At 38.4% G+C, this 23,710-nt stretch overlaps 1 protein-coding gene across 14 annotated transcripts in view; it reads left to right on the top strand.

Moving 5' to 3' along the window:
- Positions 1–23,710, top strand: part of MCTP2 (multiple C2 and transmembrane domain containing 2) — a 236,938-nt gene that overhangs the window by 134,193 nt on the left and 79,035 nt on the right. For all 14 annotated transcript variants that reach the window (XM_021099363.1, XM_021099356.1, XM_021099357.1 and 11 more), the window contains 4 exons: positions 779–881; positions 2,285–2,387; positions 20,038–20,139; positions 22,635–22,709. In XM_021099363.1, coding sequence (XP_020955022.1) covers positions 779–881; positions 2,285–2,387; positions 20,038–20,139; positions 22,635–22,709 — 383 coding nt within the window. The remainder of the gene's footprint in view (positions 1–778; positions 882–2,284; positions 2,388–20,037; positions 20,140–22,634; positions 22,710–23,710) is intronic.

Genomic DNA, 23,710 nt, shown 5'->3' with positions numbered 1-23,710 from the left:
TAAGTGGTAACTCTGTGGGCTCCCCTTTGGATTCTGGATTTTCTAATCTTTTTTTGTTTACATTTTTTTTCATTTGGTGGCTGTGTGAAGTAGGCTAGAAAAAGAAGAGGTGAGATGGGAGAGTCAAGGCTAAGCTTCATTATTTTTAAGATGAAAACTTTGAACTTACTTTATGAAATTAGATGTCTGCATGTTTCTGAGCACCAAAAATGTCACATGTGGCTTCTCATAATTTACTAAATAGGTAGGACCATATGTGTGTGTGTGGCCACTCATTCCAGAGCAGAGTTTTAACTCCTAAATAGCCATGCACCTTTGCTCATCTCTCTTATCCCCTCACACGTGGAGGCGTGTAAGTTATCATAGGCTTCCAGTAGTCGGTGAGTAATTATCTGTATCAACTCGAAGAGAACTTAGGAAGGAAACAGGGATGAGCTTCTGTTTTAAAAACAAAACACACACTCGCTCACCTTCCAGATTGATACCTGCTCCTTTGAAACCTGAGAGGCCCTTCCTCCCAAGGCTGCATCTGGGTTGCATCTCACTTCCCATCCAATGCTGGTGCCTACAGGCACCATTCATCTCCGAATCCCCACACGGGGCTTCCACGGGGCTTTCTAGAAAGAGAGACTCACCTTCACTCTTTGAGCATGCACACTTTTTATTGTTTTAAAAGTGCATGATTTTGTTCCCTTTGCTTCTCTCACTTTTGAGAATCATTTGCCTCCCTCCAAGGAGCTTCCTTTATCTCTGACCCATGCCTGTGTTCTCTTTCTAGGGAAGAGCGATCCCTTTTGCTTGTTGGAGTTAGGAAATGACCGGCTTCAGACACATACCATTTACAAAAACCTCAACCCTGAGTGGAACAAAGTTTTTACATTGTAAGTATTTTAGCCCCTGGAGTGTCAAAGAACAGCTTTAACTCAGAGACCAATTATCCTTGATATGTTTGGGGCAGTCTGGGGCTCTTGTGTGGAACTTTCTGTCCATTTTTATGGGCAAAGAATGAATTTTATTGTTTTTTCCTTCTGAAACCCTTTTATGCTTTCATTTTATAGAGTATAGTGTTAATAATAGAAGAGACCATTTGGAACTGCAAGAGACTGTTCCAGGAGGCATTTGTAAAGTAGGTCTTTTAGTGACTAAATTAATCTTTGCGTAGAAGGGAAACTTCCATATATCCAGACTAATTCATTCCTGGGTTAAAGGAAATTACAAATGTAGACCTGCCTTAATTCAAGGAGCTTATATGTTACAACATATGTAAACATATGTTTACATATGTTACAACATATGTTTTAAAACCTGAAGGCTTGAATTCGGCCAGAGAACAGAACATACAGGTTATCTGTGATCCTGCACAGACTCCCAGAGAATCCTTGTATTCCAGCTTATCTGAATGACCTGTTCCAGAGGGATGTCTACTTTTCAAAGTCAGGCACTTAGGAGGCTGGTTATATTTCCTAGTTTGTGTTAAACGCCAAGGCACCTATCAAAGGGAGGCCTTGGCTGAACTTGAGTGAAATGGGTATACCACCCTCACCATGCTGAAACGCTCTGTCTGTGTGTATAACTCAAACAGTCGAGTTCATCTTGAATGGGGTTGATGGTTCCCAAGCAGAAAGTTCTCGAGGATCTTTGAGAAGAGGCTTAACTGTGCTAAACAGCTTTTCAAATTGCCATATGCAAGAATCTCTTTTTTTATTCATTGCATTGCCAGTGACCGTGGCTCCGTATTTCATTGTAGCCAATGTCTGGCTTTTGGTTAACATAAAAAAAAAAGTTTATAAATACGTAAATATGCGTGAGACATTTAGTGCTTAGTATTTCCACAATAGGATCCTTTCCAGGGATCTCAGCAAGTAGTGATTTTGACCACTTTTTTTTTTTTTAAAGGGAATTCTTCATTAAAATAAAAAAAAAATCTTCATTTTACTCTTCATATTTGGAAGCTATTTTGAAATCGCTATCCTCCTTATTAGGTTCCCCATTCTCTTTCTTTATCCTGTGTCTTTAACAGTCCTACCCTGGAGTACACGGATACATGGAAGATGCCGTAGTAAAAAAAGTTGACTTTTTTTTCCATATGGATGTCTGAATCTTCTGTGATGGAAGGTTTGGGAATACAGTCAGTTTGATTTAATTTTTAGAACTTAATTAAATGATAGTTTTATACTCTGAGGACCTACAGATTTAATTAGTGAAACCATGTTTTCAGATCTTCATGGAACAGACTTCACTTGTGTGTTTTTGTATATAATACACAGTGTATTTCTTGTTTCAGTCCCATTAAAGATATCCATGATGTTTTGGAAGTGACAGTGTTTGATGAAGATGGAGATAAACCTCCCGATTTTCTTGGAAAAGTTGCCATTCCTTTGTTGTCTGTAAGTTACCTTTGTTAATGCACAATGTGAGAGGCATTTTACACTTTATAAGTGTCTATTGTCAAGTGTTGCTTTATCTTTGTCAGTCTTGGGGGAGGGCGGAATCCTCCCAACTGTAGCAGGAAACAACTCTTTGATTCCTGATCTTTATCCAGTATTTTCAGTAGTTTCAGGTGGAATGCCACATGATATTCTCTGTGTATCAGATGCATATTAATTGAACTAACCAAAACATTAGACCGGACTTTCGGCTGCACACAAAGTCTTTTCATCTCAATATAGGAGTTTCTCTCTCTCTCTTTTTTTCCCCCCAAGGAGTACATATCTAGGAATACTATTCATTGGTTAATGAAAAACATACATGCTATTTCTTTATTACCTCCCTACTGCCCATTTCTTCAAAGGCTACTTGCTGGTAACTGCACAATTGTTCTCAATTCTTCTTCTTCTTCTTTTTTTTCATCTCTTTTTGTCTTTTAGAGCTGCACTCACGGCATACGGAGGTTCCCAGGTTAGGGGTCGAATTGGAGCTGTAGCTGCCAGCCTATGCCAAGAGCCACAGCAACACAGGATCCGAGCCATGTCTGTGACCTACACCACAGCTCAAGGCAACGCCAGATCCTTAACCCGCTGAGCAAGGCCAGGGATCGAACCCTTGTCCTCATGGATACTAGTTGGGTTCGTTAACCACTGAGCCCCAATGGGAACTCCTGTTCTCAATTCTTCTAAAGACAGCTTTCTCAAAAGTTCTATTTGTCTTTTTAGTCGTCATGTGTGTTTTCAGTCTCCGAAAATGCTTTGTGGAAGAGAGCAGAGAGCCTCTCTTGGAAAAATGAGGGCTGTTTTGATAGTCCCATTAAAAGATAATATGTCAGAATGAGCTAAGAGCTGAACGAAAGGAAATACCCTATAAAATTCAGAGGAGAAAGCACCCAATAATGTCTTTCCATGGGCAGAGGTGGAAAGCTGGAATCCAAATTCACCAATTAATTAGGCATTCATGTTTATACCAAATGTACTCTTAAAGAGGAGGGAATTTCAGTTTTTCATCCAGTCATTCATACAGTGTATGGTAGAGTCGTTGTAGCCTTATCAGTCAAAGAAGGCTTCAAGTTATTTATTTGCTCAGACTTATTTTTCCAAAGCTCCTCATGCATTTCTGTGGTGGGAGCAGTGTCTGTAATTTATCCATGAGATTAGACTAGCTAGTGATGTTTATGGAGGGGGAAACCTGCACCTCTCAATATCTCTTCTGTTTTTGGTGGCTTGGTGAATTTTTCCTCATGTTCTTATATCCCTGATGTTATTGGAAGAGCCAGATGGAGGGGCTGCCCCATTGTAGAGCCTTTGCTGCCTAATGTTTGGAGCTATCAGCATCAGGCCACACTGGCTCTCAGGAGATGGTGATTTGTGATTTTCCTCCTTTTTTTTTTAATACAACTTTATTAGTTATCCCTGAAAGAATACATGCAATAAGAACATGGGGCACAATTTTAAATAGGTCTAAAGGGACAAGAAACCAAGACTCCCCTTTATAATTCAGTGTCCTTTTTCTCTACCCTTTTTTTTTTGGACATTTCTTGTTTTTAGAGATAATTTCTTAGCATATTTTATTCCTTGCTGGTGCACACTGCTTCATATCTTTATTAACCTCTCTTTGTTTTGCATGGAAAAGCTGTGTATTTGGTCTTTCTACAGTGCCAACACATTGACTGACTTTCTCCCCTCTCTTGCTCATAATATGCAATAGCTATATGCTGTGGGGTTAATCTAAGAAATTACTTCTGGGTAGATTAGGTTTAGAGTTTCTCAACTTCTGACCTTGTTGGATGGATCATTCTTTGCTGTGAGGGCTTTCCTGTGCATCATAGCCAGTTAGCAGCATCCTTGACCTCTACCCACTAGATACCAGTAGCACCTGTCCACCCGTCACTGTTGTGATAACCAAAGATGTCTGCAGACATTACCCAGTGTTCTGAAGGGGGCAGAAATCATTCCCGGTGGAGTGGAGGACCAATGACCTAAATTAATACAGTTTTTAGACTATTGCCTTTAAATTACAAGGTAGAGTTGACTTGTGAAAGACTTTGTTTAAAGTCAAGCAAGCCCCCAGCCCCCATGACTTTTTTGAGATTGCTGATAAGCTGCCCCACAATCTGTGCATTCATTTGTTTAATCACTACTTATTGAGTGTTCAGTGTGTGCCAAGAATTGTTTTAGGTGGCAGTGTTCTAACAATGACTGCACTGAAGCTATCTCTTCTCTTGGTATTTATGTTTCGGTTGCAGGAGACATGATACAAAAAAAAAAAAAAAAAGCAATAGATAGTAGGTTCGATGCTGCAAAGTGCTATGTAGAAAATAAAGCAAGGGAAGGGGCCACCAAGAGGATGTTTGGGCAGGGGGGATGCTATTTTCTGTGAGCTGGACAGGGAAGGTCCCCCTGGAAGGGGTGCATTTGAGTGAGAACTTTTAGAAGGGAGGGAGGGAAGAAGGCCAGGGGGATATTTGGGCAAGTTCTTCCAGGCAGGAAATAAAGTTCAAAGTCTCTAAGGCTGGGCCTTGACTGTCAAATTCCCAAAATAACAGAGGGGACGGTGTGAATGGGAGGGAGTGAGCCTGGTGAATAGCAGATGTGGGATAAGAAAGGACAGGGGGATAGGGTCGCGTGGGAGAGGACCTTAAAAGACTTGACAGCCTCAAAGCATGAAGGCCTTTGGCTCTTCCCTAGTGGTGGTGGGAAACCACAGGGAGGGTTCAAGTCTGGTAGTGCTTGATTTGGTTTATACTGCTTGTTGCTAATATAAAAGGGCTGTGGTTCATGGAGGAATCAGCCCAGATCTGAAAGATTGCCACTGTGTAAAGGCGAGATAGCTTGGGCCACATCACCCTTTAGAGACTTTGGGAGCCTGGGAACGTTGAGCGGAATAAGACATTTTGGCAGCTGTTATTCAGCATGGTTGAATTTCAGTTCAGATTTATTTCTGATTCTTGGACCAATAAAATGGGAATGTGATCAGATCTTACACAAGATCCTGATGTACCTTCAACACACTTTCCCCAAATGAACTGATTTTCTACCTAAAGTGTAGATATAAATGTGAGAAGACATGCCATAACCCTCAGTATCTGGTGATGGGCACATTTTAATGTGTTTGTTATTTTCATTGATCATTTGGTTTTCAAATTTATATTACTTATGTTTTTTACATTTACAAGTTTTACTGTTTATAACTATTTTTAAATAATTCTAACTTGATTTCAAATGTATTTATTTAGACCTGTTTTTTTCTTAATTTCATGTCTATTAAGTAATGCTTACCCAGCATGCCCTGTGCTGTGCAGTTACCATACGGTACATCATTAATTTTCTGACAGCCTAATGGGGCATGTTTTATTAATTATGACCATTTACAAATGAGGAAACTGAGGCACAGAAAGGCTGCAGTAGCTGGGTAAGTAGTGGGGCTGGGTTTGAGTTAGGTGGTCTCATATCAGAGCCTGAGCTCCTCAGAGGATGCTCTGCTGCCATAGTAAGTAGCTATTAAGTAAATGTTGTCCCTAAAGCAGTAACCAAGATCTGTTTTTGTGTAACCACTGGGCTCAGGGCCTGGGGACGGGGACTGGGGTACAGGTGGGACACAGAGTTGAAGACTTGCATATTGTGGGTGATGCCTGTCAAATGAACGCACAAGACCCTGAATTATTAGGTCCATGTAAAAGGAACACAAAACTGCAAGGTGGGAGGACTGAATTTTATTTGGGGATGACTTTAAAAAGTGGGGAGTTTGAGCTGGCCAGGAAAAAGCAGGGTGTTGATAGCCACCGCTGGGTGAGGTAGAGACGAAGGCCATTCCAGGCAGAGGGTAAAGCATGAGCAGAGAAACAGAGGGGGAAGGGCAGGGCCACTTCTGGAACCAAAGCAGGTCCTGGGTGCCTAGTTCTGGGTGATGGGGAGGCTGGAGTATGTTGCTCAGGAAGGGAGGAGGGTTGGGGCTTATTCTGTGAGCAGGGATCACCTGAAGGCTTTTGACCTGGGCGTGGATATATCAGAGACGTTGACTAGTAAGAAAGTTTTGGCATCAATATGAAGCAAATTATAAAGGAAGAAGACTCTTCCTAGAGGAATTGGTTGTGAACTCTAGAAATAAGCATCAAAGAGAAAACCTTTGGATTCTGTGTTCTATGTCTCTTAGGAGAAGGATTTACTTCCCTGCTTTTTTAATATCAGAGAGAATCATAAAAATTGATTTGTCAGTGCTTCACTATTATCTCTATAGGCTATGGAACAGTATCTGAGAATACCTTATTTTGTATTTAAAACAAAAAATTATATTTCTTAGAGTGTGAATAATTTGTGAGAACACATTCCCTTTAATCAAGTCATACACTAGAACTTGATTTACAGTTTCAGAGAAAATGCAAACTACATTTTAAAATGTCTAAGTATAAAGTATTGAATGCACTTCAACTTTTAATCTCTCTGATAATTGTAATGTGCTAAGTGCATCTCAGCCTGTTAACTAAAGAGCTTGTTCTGAATTCACTACATCTTTTAATCAGAGTGACTGTCCTGGCTAACGGTTGGCTCACTTAAAATCCATGTTCTAAAATCAGTATGTTTATTAATGGTGGTACGTTGTTCAGAGCATGTATGTATGCTCAGATACACAGCAGAACTAAAAGAATCCAGGACAATGAGCCATCCTTCCATATATGTCATTTCTGTTCAGCTTTAAATGTGTTTTTAAAAATTGATTCTATAGATATGCAGAACTTTTTACTCATGGCTAAAAGCAGTAGAGAATTGCAATTGCCCTGAATTATAATCTGAAGACTTTTAGTATTCGCCATTTCCACATTTCCTCCAAAAATCTTCTAATCAATGTCATAATAAATATACGGAGGAAAACACTAAGCACATTTTAGGGTTTTAAAACATTTCCAACACAGACACTGTCTCCTAATAATTGTTCAATACAGTAGATTTATTTTTCATTTCTATTCTCAGTTAACTGATCCTGATATTTGTCCTGAGAATCCAGCTGGATCCTTTTTTTTTTTTTTTTTTTTTGTCTTTTTGCCATTTCTTGGGCTGCTCCCGCGGCATATGGAGGTTCCCAGGCTAGGGGTCCAATTGGAGCTGTAGCCACCAGCCTCCGCCAGAGCCACAGCAACTCTGGATCCGAACCGAGTCTGCAACCTACACCACAGCTCACGGCAACGCCGGATCCTTAACCCACTGAGCAAGGGCAGGGACCGAACCCGCAACCTCATGGTTCCTAGTCGGATTCGTTAACCACTGCGCCAGCCATGACAGGAACTCCGCGGATCCTTTTTATTTTTAAAGGGCCCACCCTTGGTATATGGAGGTTCCCAGGCTAGGGGGTGAGTCAGAGCTACAGATGCCGGCCTACACCACAGCCACAATGCAGGATCGGAGCCGAGTTTTTGACCTACACCACAGCTCACAGCAACACCAGATCCTTAACCCACTGGGTGAGACCCGGGATTGAACCCGCATCCTCATGGATCCTAGTCATGTTTGTTAACTCCTGGATCTTTTCATCTGAGTCATTCCTTTTTTTTTTTTTAATCACTCAAATGAATTTATCCCATCTGTAATTGTACCCAAGTCATTACTTCTTATGTACCATAAGTCATTCCTTCTTATTTAAACATACGTTTACCCTCCTGGAATTACCTAATGGGTCAATTCTGGAAGATGGTGGAAATCAGCTTTCCATAAAATAGGAAAATCATCTATTTGTTATTTTCTTCTATCTAAGGAGAAATCATTTCAGTCCTACATTTTGAAACAAATTTGAGTCCTCTTGGGTAAGCCAGGCCAACATGTGCAAGTGAACCTATCATCAGAAAGCTCAGGGCCTCCCGCAGCCCTTAGTGTTCTCAGTGAAGCCAGTGCACAGCAACCAGGCGCACCAATAATAGCTTCACTTAATTAATTTTATGGGACACATTTTCTATAATTGCTTGTACCAAATAAATGTCCCTGCACATCTTCATTTGCATTTCCAGTCAAGTATTTGCCCAACCTTCACTTATGGTGGGTTTTATACTTTGTGGTAGACAACCATATTTTTTTAAGTTGTGCTGAAAATTTTGGCCATTAAAGTATATAATATTTATATTACACGATTGGATGTGGATATATAACCAAATATAAAATTTAACAGGGCAAAAATGGTGAACACAAACATTTCGGCTCTCCTCCCCATCTAGTCTTGGTCCAACATATTTGACTGAAATGAAGATAAGGTACATTTTCCTGTTGGCCCTGGAAAGTAGGAAAGAGTCTCTTAAACATGCTGCAGTTATCCTAAAGTATGAGTAGTGTATAAGATGGAACATATTTGGTTATGATAGGCCAAGGGAGAAATAAGAATCACTGGTGGGATTCCTCTCCTGTCCTGTAACAGGAAAATAACAAGTATAAATCTGAGCACATCCCACATGATGGTAAACGTTGAATGGATTAAACTTTTCTATTAAATGGAAAAATCTCTTATAATGAGTCAAAAAGTAAAGTCTTCTTTTTAAAAAACAATTCAAGGGTTTTTAATATATTCACTAAGTTATATGGCAAACACCACAATCTAATTCTGGAATATTTTCATCACCACCGAAAAGAATCCTCATACCTACTAGTGGTCAGACCCAATTCCCCCTCTTTCTGCCCTTGGATAACCACAAGCCTCCTTTCAATTTCTATGGATTTGCCTATTCTGGAATTTCATATGAATGGAATTATACAGTATTATGCAAGGTGTCCTTTTCTGTCTGGCTTCTTTCACTTAGCATAAAGTTTTCAAAGTTCTTCCGTGTTGTGGAGTCTATCAGTATTTCATTCCTTTTTTTGAATAATACTTCCTATTTTATTTATCTGTTGATCAGTTGATGACTATTTGGGTTATTTTCACTTTTTGGCTATTTATGAACAATGCTGCTACAAACATTTGTGAACAAGTTTTTGTTTTGTTATCTTAGAATGTGTCTTGGTGTTGGTTGTACTGAGTCAGTGTTCTCAGATATGCAGTTTGTTTTAATCTTTTTGAGGTTTTTTTGTTTTTTTGTTTTTGTTGTTGTTGTTGTTGTTGTTTTGCTTTTTAGGGCCACACTGTGGCATATTGAGGTTTCCAGGCTAGGGATCGAATCAGAGTTATAGCTGCCAGCCTATTCCACAGCAACACCAAATCCGAGCCACACCTGAGACCTACACCACAACTCAACGGCAGCGCCAGATCTTTAACCCCCTGAGCAAGGCCAGGGATTGAACCTGCAACCTCATGGTTCCTAGTTGGATTCGTTTCCACTGTGCCATGATAGGAATTCCTGTTTTCATCTTTCTGTATTTCAGAAATGTTTTCTTTTTTTCCTTCGGATAATTGCTAGCTCTGGGTTGAGCTTTTTTATTTTTTCATTTTTTAAAGTTTTATTCAAATATAGTTGATTTACCATGGTGTGATAATTTATGCTATGCAACAAAGTGATTCAGTTATACGTGTACACATGTCTATTCTCTTTCAGATTCTTTTCCCACATAGATTATCACAGAATATTGGGTAGAGTTCTCTGTGCTATACAGCAGGTCCCTAATGACCCGTTATTCTATATGCCTCAGTGTGCATATGCCAGTCCCAACCCTTCGGTCCATCTCTCCCCCAACCCACCTGTCCTCTTTGGTAAACATAAGTTTTTCAAAGTCTGTGAGTCTATCAAAGAGTAAAATCTAAGTGCTTCTTTGTGACACCTCAAACATGACAATCCAAAAATGGATGAACAAAAGTATAACATTTAGATGCGAATAAAAGGTAAGTCAGAAACATACAGAGGAGGTTATTTTATGGGTCAAAGTAATTTAATTATCAATAAATTTACAATAGACATGAACTTTCTTTTTTGGCTATACCCACAGCATGTGGAAGTTCCCAGACCAGGACCAGGGATCAAACCTGCACCACAGCTGCAGCAACACTGGATCCTTAACCAACTGTACCACAGGGGAATTTCCATAGACATGAACTTGTATGTGGATAAGTTCCCATGGAAATGTATACACAAATATGTATATATATATATAGCATTTGAAACATCAGAAAAACTGATAAATTAGAATCACAAAATGATAGTATATTTTATCTATCTGCTTTTAAAAATTCAGAAACCGAAAAATCTTTGAAGTAATATATTTTTTTTGAGGTCCTAAGTGTCATGTGTTTGAAATTCCAGGATCAGTGAAGTGTCTACTATTAGTCTAAGTCCCCGCACACAGCTACTAAACTTCTGGTGATAAAACCCTGGAATCTCCTTTTTTTAGCAAATTTTCAGATGAAAATTTTAGGCAGACTAAAGTGGTGGTTCTCAGACTTTATAGAATAAACTCTAAGCTTGATCTAACAGGTGTACGTGTAGACACACACATAAATATATAAAATATTCTGTTCACGTACCCACGTAACTTGCTTAATTATTGATCATGTTGTGGACTCGAAATGCCTCAGTAGCCCAAGAACCTGTACTGTGATCACAGTGCTATGCAAATAGAAATTAGTAACAAAAATGAAGCAAGTATCAAAACATGCGGTAGAAAAAACATAATTCCAGGTAGCTAATGTAGATGCCAAAACTGCAACTAAAAACTTCTTAGAAATTAACAATGAGCTATTGTACATATAAACTATGAGTAAGGGCCACAAGCATTATTCAGAGGAAATTCTTACCTTGAATGGTTTTATAATTAAACAACAAAGTTTGAAAATTAACCAAACATCTCAACAAAATGAACTAAAAGTAAATAAAGCTAAGAACATTAAAAAGGAATTTATGAAGATTAAAAAGATCAGTTACATAGAAAATATTCAAATAGTGCATTTGATAAATCCAAGTATGAGTCCCCCCCCCCCAAACCAATGAGACAGGCAAGCCATTTACAAGGCTAAAGAAAAATGGGGAGAGCATCTACTATTTGAATGAGTAAACAACAAGAAATATAGGGATTGCTATGAAAAACATAACTAAATTTTACTGAGGGATATGAGAGAAAACGTGAATAAATACAGAGATGTATCTTCAGAGTACTCAGGTATTGTTAATGGGTAAAAATTTCCCCAAATTAACTAAAAATAAATACAGCTCCCTATTGGAAGAAATTCCTGTATAAAATATCGAGGAAAACTATCTTTAAAAATATGAACTTGAATATCAAGTATTAAATGCACTGTTTAGTGGAAATAATTATGAGAATAGCAGAAAAAGTTATCAAATAATTCCACCCTTTCCTCCTTGCATACTCCTCTCCCTGAATAAGAAAATAACACATTTAAATCATTTAAGGAACATGATTTTTGAAACCTTATATGCACAGGCAATTCTTAAACATTATTGAAGTTTATTAAGAACATAAAAGGAAAATGGAAAATATATGAATTCATTCCCTAAGACCAAAATAATTCTGATATAAGAAACACAGATTTAATAAAAAGGAAATTATATGTCTTTCATGGATTATCAGTAAGAGTCAACGCATTAGGAAATCTAATTGGGTAATTTATGATATTGAGTTAAGGAAAGAAAAACTTGACAATCTCAATAGACGTAGAAGGGACATTTGATAAAATTTAACATCCAGTCTTGATTATGAAAAATAGTTTAATAAATTAGTAAATGATGAGCCCTGCCTTCACATGGTGAACAATATCAGAAGTATCATAAACATCAGACTTAGTGCTGAAACACTAGAAATGGTGATTCTCTTTCCTCATTTTAAAAATGAAGATAACAATAGTTTCTACTGCTAGGATTGTTGTACAAATTTAATGAGCTTGTATGCTTATGAAGTAACTGTTAAAAATTAAGCCTTTTATGTAAGATCAAGCCAATGCAAAAATTTAAGGAAAATAAATGAAACATTATTTGCAAGTGCTAGATGATAATATCTAAATGTAAAGAAAATAGACAATATATTGGAGTAAAAAAAAAGATTAGTAATGTGTAAACAAGGTCAAAATTAAGAAAATAAAAGCCAGTGGCCGTATTCAATAGAAAACATTTTAAAAACCTTAAAAAAGCATCAAAGACTATAACAGCATCAAGCAAAAACCATTATAATACTTAAGAACTATGTGAGGAAGTTTAGAACTATACTGAAAAAACCTGTAAAAAGACTACATAGTTGAATATCATTTCATATGTAATAAAATTGAAACACAGAGTCATTGAGGAGAGGATAAAAAGTGATCACTATATAAACGCGCCTGGTAAAGGAGGTTTCTTGTTCATCAGGGAGAAAATGCATCAGGTGTTAACACCAAAACAGAGTAACTATTTCAAGATGTTAAAGGTCAAACACGTGAAACAAACTCCACTAACATAAAAGAGTTCCTTTTTTTAATCTATAAGGAAGAGACAAGTTAACCTCGCACAAAATTTAAAAGAGGCAGAAATCTGGATAGCTAAGAAGCAAATGAATGGCTCAACCTCTGCCATAGTTGTTCAGAATGTAGAAGAGGGAGCCCGACCACCTGGGCTGGCTCCCAGTCTTCTCCCCTAACTGGCTCTGTGACTTTTGACACCTTACCTAACGTCTCTGTTTCCGACTCCATGAAAGAAGATAATTATCACAATACCTACCTTGGAGGTCTGTGAGGAGGATTTAAATGGTTTGGTAAATGTAAGCATTTAAGGTGTAAACTATCACCTGCATCACCCTTATTTTAGTAGCTTAAATGACCAAATTAGTTCAAGCAATCAGATTAACAAATATAGTTAAGATTTTCCATGAATAGTGATGATTAAGTATAGAAAAAGGGTTCTCTTAAATGCCATTGGAGGAGTATGACCTGGTACAAGCCTCCTAGAAGGCACCTCAGACTAAAATTTAATGTACACCTATCTTTGAGCATTTATATTTTAGAGAGGCAACTGAGGCTCAGAGAAATGCACCAATTAGCCATGGTCACACGGATGCTAAATGCCAGAAAGGGGAATTGAATGGAAGTCTGGTTTCAGAGTCCTACAGTGGCCCACTTTTCATCAACATATGAGTGAAAATGCTGTTTCATTGGTTCTAAAAACACCATAAAGCAACCTGAGGCCATTTCGTTCCTGTGAAATTGCTGTATATTAAATAAAAATGCCTGTGGTTGGCAAAGTTGCAAGGAAATGGACAAGCTCATTTGTTGAGTCTAGGAGTATAAATTAATATGGCATTTTAGGAGAGCAAATTGTCAATACTTGCTGAAGCCATAAAAATAGGTGCACCCTTTGACTCAATAATTCCACCTCTAAGAGTTTATTTTTAGGAATGCATCATGGAAGCACAAAAATACCTATGTATAAAACCATCACAGTGTTTACAGTTGTTAAAAATTGGGACCAATCTTAGTTGCAGTGGAAGATTGGTTAAGCTAATTTTAGAGTATTCATAAGATGAACCATTCTAAATTATGGAAAAAAATCAATTTTTACCATGGGGAAGGTTTCCTGTATTTGCTTTTTCTTAAAGTTCAAAAGATTTTTTTTTTTAATTTTGAAAGTTTCTTAAAATTTGTTTGTTTTAAAATAAGACCAAAAAAATCATTATTTAATGAGCAGTTTCTCTGTACTTGTCACTGTTCTTACTGGTTTTTGCTGATTATTTCACAGTAACTGCTGAGGGAGGTATCCTTTTTTTTTAATTTAATTTTTATTTCATTTTGGAGTACAGTTGATTTACAGTGTTGTATAGTTTCAGGTGTACAGCAAAGTGATTCAGATAGGTTTCCTTTTTTATGCATATTTTACAGATTAGGAAACTGAAGAACAGAGGAGCTATGTCACTTCTCTGAGGTTATCCAGCCAGTCTGAGGCAGAACCAGAATTTAAACCTACTTCATCTGCCTCCAGTGTCCTAAATTTCATCCAGTACACTTATGATCCTATTTCATAAGATAAATACAAAAATACATTAAAAACTAGAGACATGTATTGACTTATTAAAAAAGGTAAAATTGTAAAAAATTGCATTTTTTCATTTTTAAGCTGTTTTTATAAATTGTATACCATTCTTATAGTTGATATGTATTACTTTTGCATAGACAGCTTATATTTTAGGGAGAGGCATTGTTAAGACATACTGGGTACACCATAGTTTTCCGCCTTTTCCAAGTTCACTGTTGGAGCTTGGATTCAGGCAGTGGACCCACGCGGTTGCTTTGGACAGGAGAGAGGTGTGGTGAAGTCAGAGGTGCCTCTACTGGAATGGCGGTGGGGATGGAGGTGGTGGACTTTGTGTCAGGGCAAATAGTGACCTTGTGGGCATTTTCATCTCTCATGCTATTTGTTAACTCCTTTCCTGAGAAATAGGCCTGATAGCAAGTGGTGAGGACATGAATAGAAACACTACCAAGTAAAGGATATTTACTTCTTTCCAAGCACGAGTCTGTTCACATCACAATTTTTTTTTTTTTTTTTTTTTTTGTCTTTTTGCCATTTCTTGGGCCGCTCCCGCGGCATATGGAGGTTCTCACTCAGGCTAGGGGTCTAATCGGAGCTGTAGCCACCGGCCTACACCAGAGCCACAGCAACGCGGGATCTGAGCCGCCCGTCTGCAACCTACACCACAGCTCACGGCAATGCCGGATCGGATCGTTAACCCACTGAGCAAGGGCAGGGAGCGAACCCGCAACCTCATGGTTCCTAGTCGGATTTGTTAACCACTGCGTCACAACGGGAACTCCTCATTTCACATTTTGTTGGAATCATTTTGCATGTTCATCAGCTGGGACCGCCTGCTGTATTGTAGTGTTGTCACATTAAAATACTCTTTCTTTTGCATGGAATGCAGATCTTCTGATATAGTAATGCTTGTTTACACCCAAATGTCCTCCATTTATTCACTGAAGGTCAAACTGGGGGGAGGGGATCAATAGGACCCTTGAGTTTGGATTTTGATCTTAAATGTCTTTTCTTCTTAAGCCAACTAATGGTTTTATTCCTTCATATTGATTCCGGTTAACTCTGCTGTTAAAACAGTTGGTATCTAGTCACATCAAAGAACTTTATAGTAAAGCATAATAATGAGAAATCTTTAAAAAGAGTTCCAGTTGAGAAAAGTATTTTGTTCTCTGTCCCACATACTAACCTTTGTTATATGCCAATTAAAAAACATTTTTATGTAATGAGTATAGCATCTCTTTTTTTAGGGCCTCACACGGGGCATATGGAAGTTTCCCAGGCTAGGGGTCAAATCAGAGCTGCAGCTGCCAGCCTCCGCCACAGCCCTGGCAACTTAGGATCCGAGCCACATCTGCGACCTACACCTCAGCTCACAGCAATGCCAGATCCCCGACCCACTGAGCGAGGCCAGAGATCGAACCCACATCCTCACGGATACTAGTGAGATTCTTTCCACTGTGCCACAAAGGGAACTCCCAGTATCCTTTCTTTGACTCAAAGATTAGTTTTATCACCCAATCTTCAAAACATTATTTCTTTTTATTTACTATACTTAGAGCTTGTGTAAACAGATTTGAAATTATTTTATATAGAAAAAGTGCATAAAGATAATTTCTGGTGAGAGTAAAATCTAAACCAGACTACCTTCTCTGTAACTTTTCCTCTGGCTCTAACTTCCTGAATCATTACTCAGAAGCAGACTTCCTGTGCTCTTTCATTCACTGGCTAATTTAACCAGGAATTAACTCTTAGCATGTTCTTGATAAAAAGCTTTCTGGTATATTGTTTCTGCAAATAATGTAAAGGGACATGGAAATGCCCATTTCCCTGACTGCGGAACTTTTATTCCTAATCCAGGTGAAATCTGTGTTGCTATCCTGCAGAGTTGCCTTCCCCAAATTATTACCTGGTATCTGGGCCCCTCACCTACGAAATGGGACACATGTAAAGATGCATGATTCAGGAGTTCCTGTCATGGCTCAGTGGAAACAGATCTGACTAGCATCCATGAGGATGCAGGTTTGATCCTTGGCCTTCCTCAGTGGGTTAAGGATCCGGTGTTGCCGTGAGCTATGGTGTAGGTTACAGATGCGGCTCGGATTTGGCTGCGGCATAGGCCGGCATAGGCTGGTGGCTATCGCTCCGATTCAACCCCTAGCCTAGGAACTTCATATGCTGAGGGTGCAGCCCTAAAAAGACAAAAAAAAAAAAAAATTGTGATTCAACAATTTGAAGAGTTTTCTTGTTAACACTGAAATTAAAGATAGTTATCTATTGTTTCATCCTTGTATTTGGGTGAAATGAAATCCTCCCAGATGTCAGCCCAAGAAGACTCTCCAACTGAACTTAGAGATCTCTTTTTATCATAAATTGAAAACTGTATTATTCCCTTTTGCCTTGGGTGCTAGAGATCTCAGAATTAAACACGGGTCTTAATTGAAGTGACTATCTCGTACCTAAAGATGAAAATATATATAGGTTCTTTGCTCTAAATTTTCATTTGGCTCTTTTTTAATTGTCCTAGGTAATAGAGACTTTAAAATTATAAACCACTAGGAGTTCCCATCATGGCGCAGTGGTTAATGAATCCGACTAGGAACAATGAGGTTGCTGGTTCGATCCCTGGCTTTGCTCAGTGGGTTAAGGATCCAGTGTTGCCATGAGCTGTGGTGTAGATCACAGACACGGCTCGGATCCCACGTTGCTGTGGCTCTGGTGTAGGCTGGGAGCAACAGCTCCAATTAGACCCCTAGCCTGAGAACCTCCATATGCCACAGAAGCGGCCCTAGAAAAGGCAAAAAAAAAAAAAAAAAAATTATAAACCACTAGAAATAGTTTTCAGAGTTCTAAATAATAAATATAGTTCTCTGTAGGAAAAATAGATGGTAAGCTTTCATTTCCTATATAAATACTCGTGTAGGAGTTTGGCGAGTTGAGGTGTTACAGAATTTTTTAACCTATGTTCTTATGCTGGAAGTTCAATTGTATAAAGACCATGCATAATGAAAATATTTAAACAAATAATTTATTTGATTATGATTTCAGTATTTAATTAAAACACTAAATACTGAAACACATTGATCTATTCTTAACCCAAGAATATCCCAAATACAGAGTAGTATATTTTCTCTTTCTCTGTTTGTCTTAGCCCAAAAGATATTCCTTATAGTAGACAGATTGAAAAAGTGGAATCCCCTAAATGCTCATAAATAAGATTAATAAATTGTGGTTTATTCATATTTTGACTATTTCATAACAGTTTAAAGAAATGAGGCTGATTTATATACCAATAGACACATGATCATATCATACTGATAGAGAATGAAATGGCAAAATACATAGTTTGACAGTTAGACACAAATTTTAAGACTTTTTTTCAAAAGACGTATTTATAAATTCCTAATAAAAATTTAGATACATGCCAAATTTATAGCTAATTTCCTTCCAGGGGAAGGAATTGTGGTATTTATGGATGTTCAAAAGGACTTTATATTTTTTCTGTGATTTTTTTCAACCTTTTTACAAATTTTAAACTTACAATTTATATATTTAAAAATAATATATTAAAATACCAACCATGAATAGCCTTAATTATTTCTCCAGCTTTAATAACTGCTTTAAAGTCCTAGGTGTATTGTGTGCTTTGCTGACACAATTCTAGGACATTGAGAAAAAAAAGGAAATGATCATTTATCCCCCCCAACTTCATTTTCTATAAAATATTTTCTTTTATATTGAGACTCTTGTTCTTCTGTTGACCTTCCTTAAGTCTTAAGAAATCATGGAAATTTTAAGATAACAGTACAATGACTGTGGGTTGAGGCAAAACTAAATTGGTCCAAAGTCAGCTTGGCAAATTGTCATGCTGTTTTTGTATTTATTTCTTTCAACTTTAACACCCACAATTTATTAAGTGAGACTGTGGATAAAAGCGGAAGCTCAGAATCCTGTTTGGACACCGTTTAGGAAGGAAACCAGGTCTTTATGGGGGCACCCCCTTCCTCTTAGCCACTGGCCAGGAAAACCATCTTTCTGTTTAAAACCTATTCAATTTGAGAGAGGTGGGGTGACTTTGGGAAGGAAGATGACCTCTCCCTTGTAAAGTGGAATGGCTCCATTTCCCCCCCTGACTTATTCAAGTCATTTCCACCACTGTTTATAAGAACACTTGTGCTGAATGTGTGTAGTGACAGCAATAGTCATTTAAAATATGGCTCAGATTTCATGCCTTCAAATTTCCTCTGTTCTTTTCAAATCTTGGATCATTACAGTCCCAAATGGAGCTTTCAGGCAGCTCAAGTTTTGCTATACCCTTTTGGAGTGAACAGATACGCTTGTAACAAACCAGAAATTTAAAAATACATATACTGTGGAGTTCCCATCAAGGCACAGTGGAAACGAATCAAACTAGGAACCGTGAGGTTGCGGGTTCGATCCCTGGCCTCGCTCAGTGGGTTAAGGATCCGGTGTTGCCGTGAACTCTGGTGTAGGTTGCAGATGCGTCTCGGATCTGGCATTGCTGTGACTCTGGCGTAGGCTGGCAACTGCAGCTCCGATTTGAACCCTAGCCTGGGAACCTCCATATGCTGCGGGTGCGGCCCTAAAAGTACAAAAGACAAAAACAAAAACAAAAACAAAAAAAAAAACAACCCACATATATTGCTACTGTGTGTAATATAAGCATTGCTCTATCAAATCCGAAAAGAAAATGCCTTAATGGGAGCCAGGTCATCTCCAAAATGATACTGGGGACGTTTTTCTTAGATGCCTTACCTTTTGCGGTCTCCAGGTAGTTTTGGCCCTTGGAACTGATGTGACATGCTGGCAGAGAGGAACTTGTTTATTTTGAAGATTTATCAACATGTTCTTCATTTGGAATGTTTTTGGGTTTTGACCTCAAATTAAGCTCTGCTTATTTATTTAATTCACTTTGCTCTGTGGCTGAGACACTGGTCATTTTTAAAAACTGGTTCTTTTATTTCATTTCTTAAAAATATTTTAATAACCTTTTTACCTTAGAATATTTATAGGTTTACAGAAAAGTTGCAGAGATGATACAGGTGGCACATACTCACCTATTTTCCCTAACATTAACATCTTATATTCCCATGATACATTTGTCAAACTAAAAATAAACCTGATATATTGTGCATTACTCTTAATTAAATTTTGTCCTTTATTTGGATTTCACCAGTGTTTCCACTGATACCCTTTTTCTGTTCCAGGATCCAATCCAGGGTACCACATTGCATTTAGTCATCTTATCTCCTTAGTCTCTTGACTTGTGACAGTTTCCAAGTTTTTCCTTTTTCCCATGACCTTGGTAGTCTTGAGTCATACTTGCCAGGAATTTTGTAGAATATTCATCATTTTTCAACATATAAAAATATATAACCTCTGGGATTTTTGAACAAAAGCCCATGTAGACTTAGTGATAATTTGTACCACTAATTTTCCATTCATGTACCAACTTCAGCCTTGTTACCTTATCTTACCTTCAGATTGTTACCTTATCTTCATTATCAGTGATGGTAACACTCTAGAATTAAAGGATGCTTTAGGACTCATTATTTATACTGTTTAATAGTTGCTTAATGTTGGCCTCATCTGTGGATGCATTCTAAATTCTCACTTTTGTCAGTTTGTTCAGTTTAAGCCCCATAGAAAGTTTATGTTTTATCTATTGTTTATGATAGATTCGAGATGGACAAACAAACTGTTACGTATTGAAGAATAAAGATTTAGAACAAGCTTTTAAAGGAGTTATTTACTTGGAGATGGACCTCATATATAACCCGGTAAGTCTAATACCTCCCAGCTTCTCTAGACAGAAAGTAAAATGTGACCAGACTGAAGAAATGCAAATCAATATAAAATGTTTCAGAATTTTTGCAGCTAGAGAGTAAAGAGTGTTTAAAACTTAGCCAAAAAAAATCAGTGTTGGACAGCCTGGTGTTAATCCTGTTGAACCAGTAGAATTGATGGCATGTCTTTCACAATATATCTAAATGTCAAGAAAAAAAGAGGAGGTGTGAAGAAATTAGTTTTTTAGCTTTATTACCTTTAGTCTTCTTCCAAGGCAACAGTTGCTATTGGACAGAGATATATTTTCAAGCCTCTGGCATGTTGTTATTATAGTAGATACCCTTCTGTCCAACACTATCAAGATGAGTAGTTAATTAAAAACTACAGTTAAAGGAGGATTTTTTTAAAAAATATATCATAAATTCTTAGTTTAATATAAAATGTGTAAATATACATTCACTTGCCAGTCTTTAGGTATGGGCTTTAAAACTTTTTTTAATAGCATGGACTTATTATTTTTAGTTCTACAGCATATTCCTTGCATAAGTACACCCATAACCTCTATAATTTCTAATTTCAGTAAATTTAGTAATTTCTTGAAAATAGAAATACACTTTAAAAACATTCATAGAACAAGCTGACTGTAGAATTCCTCCAGATTATTCCTGTGCAGACATTACCTCAATAGCAGCATCTTTTTAGTGACTGACCTTTATCATGACTTTCTAGAGCAACATCGATTTCAGGTCTTTTGATCAGTGCTTCTGTGTCGATGACTTATGTAATAGTTAAAAATCAGAATTGCAGTTAACAGGCAACATAGACATAAACAGGTTTGTGAATTAGCACAGCTGATTCCAGGTGGGCATACAGTTTGCCTGTCAGGAGCTGAAATTCCTAGGCTTGCATTATCGTGGCTTACTTAGCTGTGGGTGTTCGTTTGCCATAGTGACAAGAGTAGGTTCTAGAAGGGGAAGGGAGAGCTCAGGTTGATCTGGTTAGTGATGTAAACGAATGTAGGGTAATGGTGCCTTTTTTATTTTTGTCTTTTGAGCCCCCCCCTCCCCGCCCCCCGCAGCATATGGAAGTTCCCAGGCTAGGGGTCTAATTGGAGCTGTTGCTGCTGGCCTGTGCCACAGCTATGCCAGATCTGAGCTGCGTCTGCGACCTACACCACAGCTCACGGCAATGCCGGATCCTTAACCCACTGAGCGAGGCCAGGGATTGAACCTGCAACCTCATGGTTCCGAGTCAGATTCATTTCCGCTGCACCATGATGGGAACTTGGGTAATGGTGCTTTTACAGTAATTAAAGGAATAGCTGCCCTGTACTGGCCACTTATAGCGTGCCAGGCTCTGATGTTAATTCATTTACTCCCCAGAGTAAGTCCGACCAGTAACTATCACGAATACCTTTTCAGGATGAGCAAATGGAATGAAACAGGAGAGCTGATTTGCTAATAAATGACTGAGTCAGCATACAGATCCAGATCTTTCTGACTCCTCATTTATCCTTATGTTACATTGCTACCTGTTTCCTGTCTTTGAGAGAGAGATATCCATCAAATCAATGGTAGGGAAGTTTTATAATTTTTTTTTAGCATTTTTCATTTTTTAATTTTTTTGTTTTGAGATAACTGTAGAGTCACATGCAGTTGTACAAAATAAGTTTTATATTTTAGTCCCAGAAGTGTTAGAACGCTGGGTACAGGCTCTATTATGGGTCCATTACTACTTCCTCTTTTACTCCATTTCTTCATCTTCTCCTCAGTGCGTGTTGCACACAGATCACCCTGCTTCTCCTGTTTTCTTCTGGTAAAAGCACTTGTATGTAGACTGTGTGCACAGGTAAAACTAGAATTTTAGGGGGAAAACGGTCTTAGATAAAAAATTTTAGCGAAGTAATGTTCTAGTTGTCCACCTGATGTAGAGCAGAAGGTCTTGATTTTCATTTTTGAGGTTTTCTTCCGTATGGTGATTTGGACAGACCATTAAATCTCCCTGACCCTCAGTTTATTCCTTATAAATGGGGCTAAAATGACTCATGTACTTATTTTTCTGGATCACTGAAAGGAAATGAGATTCTTGGTAGAAAATCTGTTTTTTATAAGCTAGAAACTGATTTTCAAATGCAATGTATTACTGGCAAAAGCATTGCTTAAAACCTTTATGTGAAAGGAAGTTGTGCTTTTTAGAGCCTTCGGTTTGAGGACTTTATGCGTACAGCCTCTGCAGTGGGTTAAAATATCTCTTTGATGGGCAACGTGGAAACAACACTCTGGAATCTCCATCTGACTTACCAGAGTGATGCTCATGAAATGAGCCCTGAAACCCATGCAGAGTGCCGGGTACCCACTGTCTCTCTGCTCCCCCACCACAGCCCAGAGGGGCAGAAAGTGTTGGTTTCCAGGGCTTCTCAGTTATTAGAAGAAGAGGAGAGTGAATTCCATCTAAATGCTGCTGTTTTTTAACGCTGGTATCTTTCTAGATCAAAGCAAGTATTCGGACCTTTACTCCCAGAGAAAAGCGCTTCACTGAAGATAGCCGCAAGCTGTCCAAAAAGGTAGGTCAGTGCAGTAAACTGGCTTGTTGATACACTCAGCACCTGGAGTACTTAAGTCGTGACTCGTTTGCCTCCCTGCTTCCCTGTCCATTTCCTTCTCTCCCTTTCTCCTTCCTCTGTCTCCTCCCTTCTCTCCTCATCTCCTTACTCCTTGCTCCCTGTCTCACTCTCTCCCTAGACAAGGATTTCACTTGAGCTCCGTAGGAAGGGAAAGACTCAAAACATATCAGACAAAGCAGAAGGTGTCAGCCTTCCATTCATCCCCTGATCCATTTTGTAAACAGAAATTTCTAGCATCAAGCCTCTGTCAGGTTCTCCTGAGTTTACCTGCCCTCCCTTCCCTCCTTTATTCACAGCCATTTTAGTCTCTGTCCTTGAAAGTTTTGAGAAGACCTTCTGCCTGCTGCCGGGAGCAGGGGAGAGGCGTCTGTCATGAAATTAATGCAGATTAATGCAGTGGATCCCCCCCCACCTGCTCCTACCATGCTTGTAGCTTGTATTTGCCTGAATTGGGGATGTGTGGGCATCTTACCTCTACTTAGTTAACTCTCACTCTGCCTGTTGCCCCTAATGCCGCTCTCATCAGTTCAACACGAAGTGAAGATCAGGGCTGAGTTGGGAAAGTTTCAGTTTTTGTTTTTGTTTTTTTTTTTAAACATGACCTTTACAGTTCTTTTCAGAGCCCTTCCCTGTCCTGTTCAGAGACAGTTCAGGATTTCACTCTGTACCTATTGTCCCTCTTCAGTTGTGTCACAAAGAACAAAGTGTCCCCTTTTTCAAGTGTTTATTACTTCCACCACTTCCTCTGGGGTGAGCAGCTGTGGATTACATAAAGCAAGTTAAATATAAAGCCATCTTATCATCCTTTGGTTTCCCATGAACTTCTGGACAGACACGGAAAAAGTCTAAAACCTCTTCAGAAGGGAGCATCCACATGTTTTGTTTTCCATCTGCCATAACATGGACTGCAGTATTTATTTTGTGTAATCTGATTAAACTCC

This window comes from Sus scrofa, chromosome 7 (genome assembly GCF_000003025.6).
Source record: "Sus scrofa isolate TJ Tabasco breed Duroc chromosome 7, Sscrofa11.1, whole genome shotgun sequence".
In the NCBI taxonomy this organism is placed as follows: domain Eukaryota; kingdom Metazoa; phylum Chordata; class Mammalia; order Artiodactyla; family Suidae; genus Sus; species Sus scrofa.
This window is presented reverse-complemented; position numbering and strand designations above follow the sequence as displayed.